This window comes from Mirounga leonina, unplaced genomic scaffold, assembly GCF_011800145.1.
Source record: "Mirounga leonina isolate KUSES-001 unplaced genomic scaffold, KU_Mleo_1.0 Mir_125, whole genome shotgun sequence".
In the NCBI taxonomy this organism is placed as follows: domain Eukaryota; kingdom Metazoa; phylum Chordata; class Mammalia; order Carnivora; family Phocidae; genus Mirounga; species Mirounga leonina.
Window position 1 is genome coordinate 52,618,456 of NW_023270305.1, and position 11,096 is coordinate 52,629,551.

At 37.0% G+C, this 11,096-nt stretch overlaps 1 protein-coding gene across 3 annotated transcripts in view; it reads right to left on the bottom strand.

The window, feature by feature from the left end:
• REL (REL proto-oncogene, NF-kB subunit) overlaps positions 1–10,638 on the bottom strand; it is a 33,488-nt gene extending 22,850 nt beyond the window's left edge. For 2 of the 3 annotated variants that reach the window (XM_035001491.1, XM_035001490.1), the window contains exons 1-2: positions 1,170–3,693; positions 546–694 (exon numbers count right to left, since the gene is read on the bottom strand). In XM_035001491.1, the coding sequence (XP_034857382.1) occupies positions 546–694; positions 1,170–1,373 (353 nt within the window). In that variant the 5' untranslated portion in view covers positions 1,374–3,693. Of the gene's footprint in view, positions 1–545; positions 695–1,169; positions 3,694–10,473 lie in introns of those variants that run through there. The other variant, XM_035001492.1, reaches the window with a different exon arrangement.
• Between the last annotated feature and the right edge of the window lie 458 nt (positions 10,639–11,096).

The following is an 11,096-nucleotide window of genomic DNA, read 5'->3' on the forward strand; positions in this document are numbered from 1 at the left end:
CTATGTAGTTGTTGAAGTGCCTACAACAGAAGGATTTTATTAATTTATACTATCACCGACATGATGAATGGACCCATCTTGTGGCAGCCTAACCAACAACAAAGTGTTAAATCCTTTTTCTTATCTTGTCATGTTACTTTTATAACCTGTCCTTTTCTAAATAATAATTCCAGGTTTCCATTCGCTTCTCTCATATCTGGTAGTTTTTAACTATTAATGAAAGGACAAAGTAAAAATATATGAAAGAAAACTTTTCAGAGATTGTTCACACTAAGAAAGAAAATCACAGCGTAAAATAAGTTTATGTTTACCTTTAGTAGCAATAAATAAGTATTCCTGCTACCATCATGGGCTGTGTATACTAATAAAGAATAAAAGGGTAGTTCTATTACAACTGGTAAGAAAATTTAAATGTATACTACAGTAAACAGAAGTAGAATGAGAAATTACTTTATCCTGCTAAGAAATAACAGATGTACATGTACAGGAAACAGAGCATCCTCTGCTTATCCTATTCCTAAAGATGTCTGTGACTGTGTACTTACAACAACGGTCTGCGTTCTTGTCCAAATTCTGCTTCATAGTAGCCATCTCTGCAGTCTTTTCCTACTAAATCATGAGGATGAGGTTTATATGGGTCGTTCTTTGTTACTAATGTAATTCTCACTTTTCCCTTTCCGTAATAGTTCATAATCTGAAAAAGGGGGAAATTAAATATATGATCCATAAATTTATCTCATTCAGAACTGACCTACTAAATGAGAGTTCAATTTATATAATGTAGTTAGCACTAGATAAATAAAGTCCAACTGACTGGCAAATATTGTTTGGATGGAACCTTCCAGTGAATACCAGAAGGGAAGAATTTACCTCTCTGTTCCTTGGCATATTATTTTCTGCACTACTTTCATCTGATTCTGCTTATTTTCTTTTTAAAACAAGCTATACCAAAATATTATCACAGAGCGAGAGAAAATACTTGGATGTTGGGCCACTGAATGCCATACTCTTATATTCACTGTCGAATCATAAATATCCGTTGAGAGTATACATATAAGCACAGAGGAAATGAGAGCACACTGTGAAGAAACTGGGCCTTTCATGTAATTGCTATAGATAAAATATGGAGCAATTAAGAGTTAGATAAACACAGGAGAATGGTCTATTACCTGGATAGATGGGTATGTTCGGTTGTTCTCTGTGCTGTGCTCCCCTGGAATGCTGCCTGCTGATCGCCCTTCACATTTGTATCTAAAACGCATGCCCCTCTGCCTGGGCTGTTCAATGATCTCTATACATGGGTTATACCCACCTGAAAATTTAAAAAAGGAGGAGGGTGAGATTAGGATAGCAGTAATAATGGATTTGACCATTTTGGTTTTTTTTCAAAATAGCAGACTAAAAAATTTTCCCTCCCAATATTAAATAATAAGGTTGAAATGTAATTACCCAAGATTGGATGGTAAAGGTGCCTCTTCTCCCATTCATACTGAGCTCCTATACAGTGTTAACACAAGTCACTCAAGTCATATTTATTGGTTAGCACTTTATCATTTAACGTCAAGAGCTAATGCCAGCGTGAAGTTCTGAGATCCCCACTTCAGAGATATTCACTTTTCACGCTAAGACCAAGTACAAGGACATCCCTCAAGATTCCCCCAGAAGGGTCAAGAAGATAGTCTGCAAAAGTACAATATCATACTCCAAAAGTGAATGGAGCTGCTTGATTTTACATTAGACCCTTAACAGTGGACTAAAAGACTGCTAATTGGAAATGAAAATGCATTTAAATCCTTGCAGAAGGATGTGTTTTTTTTAATATCTCCACTGGAATCTTAAAAGGATTGATACAGAGAACATCAAAACAAGTTCCAGAAGTGTTCATTTTAAGCTCAACAGAATTTTCAATCAGTTCCATCTAAATCTCTACTGAAGACACAAAAGAAGAAAATAAATTACTTTCTATAACAGATGTAATTCAAAATATGGAACTTTAGAATGAACTGATCTACACAGCATGGATGAATTGTATACGTTATACACCTGAAACTAATGTAACATTATGTGTCAACTATACTCCCAATTTAAAAAAAGTTACACTGACTGAAAGCCAGACCAAAAGAGCATATCCTCTAGGATTCCATTTATATAAAACTCTAGAATATGTAAACTAATCTATAATCAAAAAAAGCAGATCACTGATTGCCTAAGAACAGGGGTGTGGAATGGATGGGGAAAGTCAGGGGGATGATGGATATGTTAATTATCTTGATTGTGATGATGATTTTAAGGTTGTATTCATATGTCAAAAGCTATCAAATTGCAAACTTTAAGCATGTGCAATATATTATACATTAATTTTATGTCAGTAAAGTTGTCTAAAACATATGCATCTTTACCCTTCTTATTATCCATTCTATAGAAATGAAAAATTCAATGAAGATACTCAAGTGTGCTTACAAGTAGAGTACTTGGCAATGCGTCTTTATTTCAGGGGTATGAAGATGTCTTCCATTCAAAAAAACCCCCATTTTCCTTCCATCAGTTTAGTGATTTCTAAATTCCCACAATTAGATAATCCATTTCTCTGACTAAAGACTTATCCTCTGTTAGAATGCAAGCAAATCTTTAGAAAGGGTAACACAATGGGTCTTATTGGTACAGTGTGAGGAAGAGGCCTTTTGAGTCCTACTTAGCCATATCTTCATAGCAAGGACCCTGGAAATGTATCTTCTAAGTCTCTAAATCTATGAAATGGGAATAATAATAGCACCTACCTCGTGTTGTGAGGATCAAGGTAGTGTGTGTTCAATTCTTATCAAGTATCACGCCTATGACAAATACTCAATAAATGTTGTCTACTATTGTTTCAGATGCTTTCTTGAAAATGATTTATAGTGACACATAACATGATGGTATAACAACTGGTGCTTTCAAGAATTTTATAGAACAGGGAGGCAAACAACACAAATTATTAGACTGCAGAAGAGTCCAGCAAAACAAAATTTTGTTTATGCTAACAAAAGTGTGCATAAACTGATAGTAAAAGCAAAAGAATCAGGCATGCCTGTGTCAAATCAAAGAAAAAAGAGTTAATGAAGCAAAAAGGTGGGGAGAGTAGAAGGGGAAGGCCTTCTAGTGAAAGGGAACAGTGTGTCCAAAGGCGTAGCAGCATAGAAGAGGAAGAGTTTACAAATGACCAATGAAGCCACAGTGGAAGTGCAGGACACTTCTACCCTTGAAACCAAAAGCCAGAGCACATTTGTGATCTGTACAAATCTGTACAAAGTACAAAGGACATTAGGGATTTGGATGTTATTCCACGAGTGACAAAGAATCAATGAAGGGCTTTATGCAGGAGAATCATATGATTGGACTGACATTTTAGAGTAAGAACGCTGGCGGCAGTGGACGGACTGAAAAGGAGAGAGCCTGATGGTCGGTTTCGAGGCTGACAGTACTGTGGGCAAGAGTGAGGGCACGTCTGACGTCTAGTAGTGGTAGCAGGGCTGCAGGATTATTTCAATAAAATTGACAGTTCCTGGCGACTGACTGAACATTAGGGTTAGGAGCAAGGAAGGAATCACTGAGGCTCCACAGTTTCTACTTTGGGTTACTGAGGAAAGTTACTGGTAGAGCCAGGGAAACCGGACTTCAACCTACTCACGTTCGTAATACTTATTTCAACTTTACTGAAAAATGTAAGGCATGCAGATGTCTTTCATTTTTCCCTGTCACATACTCACATATCCTTATATATTATGAATAGCTCAAATTCACATTTCAGCTCCAAGTATTTCACATCCTTATATATCATTGCAGGAGTATTTAAAAGAAAGTACATTTTCCTCTCAATAGTTCGAAATACTCAACAGTATTTTTTAAGTTATATCTTAAATAATTTATGTGCTTTAGCTAAAGGTCAAATAAATCCCTGCCCACTACTTAAAGGTGTCTTGGTGGGAAGTTGATAGAGAATTACATCATTAATGGTAAGTGGCTAACTTTTGGGGGAAGAGTGTGAATAAAAGTGCTAGGCTCGTAGGGATTTTTCAAATATTTCATTGGTTACCCAACACTTCCTTAAACTAGAAAGTATTTGTGAGAAAAGTCTATAGGCAAGAGAACCGAAAAGCAGTTGTTAAAAGATAAAAGAATTTTTAAAGATGTGAAGTTATAAAAACGACAAATATTAGTGATCATATAATATCAAGTACTTACAAAACCTTTGAAATCTATTCTTCCTATTGTACAAGCTCTTTATTGGTAAAAACTCTCATTATCAACCAGGTAATATGTTATTGTAATATTTCATATTCCCCCAGCTGGAAATAATCTCCCCCTCCTCTAAATTACCATAGTATTTTGTTCATGACAATTATTCCAGATAACTATAATTTAGGGGAGACTCACTGTTTTATTTCTTCTTGAAAAAGCTCCTTGTTTTATTTCATCAAGCTACTTGTTTTATTCCTTTTCAAGCTACTTGAAGGCAGGAATTGTGACTTACTCATCAGTGCCGTGCACATAGATATTCAGTAAATATGTGGGGAGTGAATAACTGAAAATCTAAAAATCTTTTTGTTTGTGTAAGTTATACAAACATCGAAGGATCGTATTAGTGATTAATCAGATTTTCCTTATTAGGTTCCACTACTATGGAAAAAAATAGTGCTTTGTAGGTATTAGAATTGCTACACTTTTCTACTCTTCATACCTATTCATGGTCTAATTTATCTGTATTTATGATTTAAAAATACTTCCCAGCTATAAATCATTTATGTCATGCATCAGTATAATGTACCTGTTATTTCCTCCCTTAGCACTGTGTTTTGAAGTGCCATTCTTCCTTAAGATAGAGTGCTGAACTGTAGTTTTGTATGGAGTGGAAGAAGGTAAAATGTATATCAGAGAACTGCAGGGAAAATAAGTACTCTTAACTAAGATTATCTCAAATCACTACAGTTTTGAAAAGTACTGAAATTTCTTCAAAGTGGTTAAGCAAGTTGTCTACTGTACTTTTTTTTAACCAATACTATGCAAAGCTGGGATTGACCCCTACATTTTTAACAATATTGTAAAATGCTAATACAGACCAGAATAACATTTCAAATACAGCCAAAATGTTTGCAAGATATATTTATGTTTTTATTTGCACTTAAGCAGAAAAAGAGTGCTATTTGAGTTTTTAAGACTAAAAAACTACATTGAAAAAAAAGTTAAAAATGCAGTCTCAATTGTCAGAAATACACACATTAATTAAAACCTTATGGCTAGCACCAGGAACCAGCATTAATTGTTCAGGAAAAAATTAATTACAGTAATTATAATACTGTTTTAAAGTACTTTTACATATATTCTCATTTGATCCTCTTAACCTTAATCTTCATAAAAACAGAACAGGTATTATCTCCCATTTTATAGATGATAAATTTCAAAATTATGAAGTCATAAGAAAAAGAAATTATGAATGAGATTAGCAAATATGATAGCTGGGATCCCAATAGATCAAATTTTTTAAAAAAAAGCATAAAACAGCTGGAGGTAAAGTCACAATAACTTATTACAGCAAATAACCTAAAATAAATACAACTTCGTTTAAGAAGATAATGCATCTTGGAATAGGCAAGTGAATATTTAGATCCAATGAAATTCCTGGAACAGAGTTCATAGTGGGGGTGTATACTAGAATCACTTTGGAAGCTTTTTCAAAAAACATACACGCCCTGATCCCACTTGTAATCTGTTGAATAGAAATAGAAATCTTTAAAGCCCCGACATATTTCTGGGAAAGCCTTCCAAGCAATTCTAACACACTCCTGAATAAGAACCAGAGCCCTAAAACATAAAGAAGCAGAAAAAATGCACATATCCAGAAAAGCAATCCAAAAATTCATGTACAAGTATGGGCTGGGTGACAAACTAGGCAGAGGAAAATCTGACTTGTTGTTTTTTTTTTTTTTAATTCTGACGACTTTAACTCTTTTTTCTCCCACCCTAAAAAGCTTAGCCAAATATAAGCAAGGGAAAAAAGCATTATGATAGGGATAGCCTTCAATCACACCAATTTATTTAAAAGGTAAACTGTTTGCAAAATTAATACTGTAATTATCATAACATTTCTTAAAATACGGCAAGCAAATGATCACACGCTAATGTATCAACACCACAGCTGAGACTGACTGCAGACTGCATCTCCCTTGCAGAAGTACTGGATAATAGACTGCCTGAGAGCCAAAGGAGCAGATGGAGCTAACAATATATACTTTTCTAAGTATCACTTTCACTTACTTTGGAGAAAAAGAAAATAAGATCTATTCATCATTCCTCAAACCTAGGAACCCATCTGAATCGTGGTGATAAGCTTCTTTACCTTAAGACACACTTCTTCCGTTTCTTCCTAATAATGATCAAAATTTAGAGTTACCATTTCTCACATAGATAGAATGGCATTCAATTAACAAAGGGGCAATGAAAACTTAAGCCTATTCCGACATGATAGAAAAAGACTAACACAGAAGGTGCAAAAGAAATCAAATGAAGGATAAGTTGTATCAATCAAATTAGTAAAAGGACACATGGTCTATCTACTAAGAAATTTTTTATTTACTTTCTTTCAGAATGTTTACTATCATCTAAGCGGACAAAAGAGAAAAGATACACTGCCTCCAAACATCACTGTCAAACTTTTCTCCACTAGCTTAAAAATACAGAAAACCATTCCAAATTATTTAAAAGTAAATGCACATTCTCAAAGTCTTGAAAGACGATTTTCTGTCTAGCATCTATTCTAGCCTATTATTGCAAGTTTTGAAGGTTTCACAGAATTCTAGAATGTCAGGATACTCAAACAATAGTGAGTGCCAACTACCTCTAGTAGCTCCTGTTTCCTAGAGGTCTGAGTCTCCAAACAGCTCCACTACATAAGAAAACGAACATTTATGGGCATGAATTGTCTCTGTTGTTCCTCAAAACAAGATGTTGTAGTAGTTATTCCCATTTTTATATTACAGAGTGGCAGAACTGGAATAAAACCAGGTTCATTATGGGCTAAAGTCCAGATTTACTCCAATTTCTGAGGCTGACTCTCAAATAAGTCTTAAGCATCCAAGTAAGGGAATTTTCAGACAAGTATTTGGCTGATGTACGCACCACAAGGTAAATAAAAGATGCAAGAGTTTCACAACAGAGATTCTACTGCTAGAGATTCCATTACGGTGGGGAGAGAGGGAATCTTGAAAAAAATGTTAACTTCCAGAATGAAAAAGCAGAGAAATATTTAAAATCTGTCCTAGATTACTCAGGTATTTAATCAACTTAAAAATAAATGGCAGTACCAACTCATCTATCCTGATTAAGATTGCCAGATTTAAAAATAAAAATTACAGGATGCCTACTTAAAAATGAATTAAACAAAGAAATTCTTTTAGTTAAGTATGTCCCATGCAAGTATTTGGGTCATGTGCCTACAAACCCGATCATATGCAGAGAACACAGATGAGAGAAGGATGGAACAAAAGGAAATTCTGGGCCTCTTATATTGTATTTGGGAAAGATAATACACACACCCCAGATGTTCCCAATATTGTTTCATCACGATTCCTCCTTAGCCATTTCACTCACTCATTACCTTTACCCTATCATACATATATCACCTTAATCCTTTTATACAGTTGTCTCTACATTTTCACGTGCCACATTTTGGAAACAGCCTTCATGTTTATAGTGTGTAGTCTTCTACTTAAAAAAAGTCATTTGCTTTAGTTGTCAATTCCAGCTTCCAGCTCTATCGTTAATGATTAAGTTGCATCATAATTACACTGATTTTTTTCCCCCTTACTCAAAAGAAATACTTATAGTTCTCTTGAAATTCATACCACAGAGTTGGAAGTAGTGTGGTTTACAAAAACAATTTCTTCATGTACTTCCTATTCTATGACACAACATCTATACTAAAGAACACTGTGAATAAAAATCAATTATCAAATTTTAAAACATATTTTACCATACTTACAAGTAAACAGCTATCTCTGCATAAGAATATTTTGCACTTTCTACAGGAACAATGAGAAGCTTTAAATTCAGACAAAATAGCTAATTTTACTTAAACAAAACAGAATCATAAATATACAAGAGTAGTGACTGCCTATGCATACCCTACATGGGACAGGGAACATTTTTCTTAACAGTACCTGTTCTAATTAATTGTGTCACAAGACAGAAATCAAGGTGTTAAAAAAAAAAAAGGCAATAAAGACAGCTTAATAGAACCCGATCTGTGAAATCCTAAATAATTTGGTAATCTACCTGAACAAAATTTAGAATCATATAGAATCATATAGAATCATATACATATATATAATTTTTATATATCTATATATAAATTCCCCATTACTCATGGTACTTAAATTTTTGCTAATGAGATTATGATCTGTTACTTTTACATTCTACGTTTGTTATTTTACAGATAACAAATCCAGCTACACATACCTATTTACATATGACATCCGGTGAGAAAAGAAGAAATGGTCTAAAGTGCCTGGTAATCAATAAAAATACTTTTTTGAGGTTTTACTACTACCTTACTACAAATAATCTAAACTAGACAATGATAACTAATTAAGCAAAATTTTTTTTCCTATTACTCTTTCAGTTCAATTACTGTTTCAAAACAGGATAAGAATTTATAATTTACTGAATCTTTTTCTCTAAGGCCTTTACAAGTGATTAAGAAAAATACTCCCAGACTCCTTTTTAAAAATTTCCTTGGCAGTTTTCAAACAACTGAATTACAATTTAAATAATCTGTCATATTTTAAATAGTCCCATTTTAATGCAACTCCAGAAAAGGCAAAAAAAAAAAAAAAAGATAATTACCCTACAACTTTCCATTCCTTTAAATTTTTTCCCCTTCAATTTAGGGAATCAGTCCTCACAACAGCACAAAATATAGTACCATTAAACAAATTTAAATCGTATCACATTTTTTAATAATGTGGGTCTTACCTTTATGTAAATAGTTCTTTTCTCTCTTTTAAAAGAATTAGAAGTATTACACTCATGCCACATATTAATGAAGTTTGGTTAAACTGCCAGCAGTCTGACCTTCTTTACTTATAATGCTTACCAATCTTTACTACTTTCATAAAAAATCTTTCTGTCATCCAATAAATTAGCCAAATATTTCAGATCATCTTTGCACTTTTAATCTAAACGTGCCTTTAAATTATAAATTTACAAAATTATCTGAAAGTTTGGGGTCACTGAAGTGGGTAAAGAGAAAGTTGAAATATTTTAAACTACACTTGTATTCTCACATAAAAAACCACAGACAAACTGAAATCAAATGTCATGTGAACCACCCCAATTTCCTTTTCGACCTACAGCAGTAGCTATGGCATTGTTCTGCTCAACCCCTTAAAAAAAAAAAATCCTTTAATGCTTTCTACTTCCTCTTCTCAGCTAGACATCAGCCTCTGAGGGTCACTGAACCAGGGTCTTGGGAGGACGCGGGTCAAGCATAAACAGGTCCCCCAAAACCTTCAGCCTCCTAGTATACCGCTAACTTGCCCTACAAGGCCTCCCTGCCTCTGCTCACGCTGCTCCGTCTGCCGAGAAAGGGTCCCGTGAACCTTGCCAGGATCCTGTAAAGGTCCAACTCGAACACAGTCTACTTGATTTACTTCCCTTTAGGTTACAGGCAGATCTAAACCACGGCTATATATATGAGACTCCCTCCCCTGCCCTCTAACCTGTTTCTTGGTAAACTCGTTTCCCCCCAAAGCAAGAGATCTACGCATCGGTTAACTGAAAATAAATTGTTACGTTAGTGATGTAAAGTTTTCATTTCTACTCCTATTTTAAAGCACGGACATTCCAATACTCCTTTCCCCTTTTCTTCCAACAAAGAAAAAAAATGACTTCTACGTAAACTAGAAAGTACCCGCTTTATAGTAGAAATTATCCACTTTGTTGAAGCAACTTAAGACCCGTTATGATACCACTGGTGACTTTTAAAGCCGCACCACATTTTGCACAACTGTCAACACATACAGCGATCACCTCCCGGCACTTGATTAAATTAAACTAAAAAAAGGAGAGCACTCCTGAGGTCTGAAGGTTCTTCATTCCTGTTCTAAAACATAAAACCACCATTTCAATATAAATCAATTTTTAAATACGAGAACTCTGCGTCCTCATTTAGATTCGTGTTACTTCCCTAATCCTAAAAATCAAGTCGTTGGGAATTTCTAAGGTCCCGGCTATTATAATGGCATCAAAATACAGAGCGTGACTTTGATTTCGCACGCAAGCCCCGTGCCAGGTAACTTTTTTAAAGGCTGACAATTTGCCAGGTGAGACGACTTTAAGGACAGAACGCACACAACCGAAACCGAGACCCCGACACCCTGAACTGCAAGACCCCCGGACGAGCTCCCTCCCGCGGCCCGGACCCGCGCCTGAAACACTCACCCGAGGCCATGGCTCCGCTCACCGCGCCGCACTCTCCAAGTGTCCGACCCGAGGCCGCCACAATCAGCCCGCGTCGGTCCGGCGGCGGAGGGACTCTGCCGGCGGGACCCCAGTCCGCCTGACCACCCCACGGGGCCTCCTCCTCCTTCCCGCCCTCCTCGGGGTTTGCGGCTCACACCTTCCCACCCCCTTAATTCTCGCGTTCCGGATCACCCGGCTTCTCCCGTCCAAGGTGCGGGAGCCAGGGGCAGGGGGCGGAGCGCCGCGAGAACCGAGCGCCGGCCGGGCCTAGAGGCAAGCAGCCGGGTGGGAGGGGGATTTCCCGCGACTGACGTAGGCCCCGCACCACCGCCTTCCCCGGGGCCCGCGTCCCGCCCCGTCCGTGCCCCGCGCCCCGCCCCTGCCGCCCCCGGCTTTGAGACTGGGTCCGGGCAGCGGGAGGCGGGATCTTCGGGAGCGCAGGGAACGCTGGGAGCCGGGCGGTGACCGTCCCGAGCGTGCGAAAGCCGCCGACTCCGGAGAAATCCCCCTCCTCCAGGTTGTTCTTAGGCGCGTGGTTTAAAGTTCAGGAGCGGGTGGGAGGGTGCGCTGCCGTCCAGGGCACCGGCCGCCTGGGAGCGCTT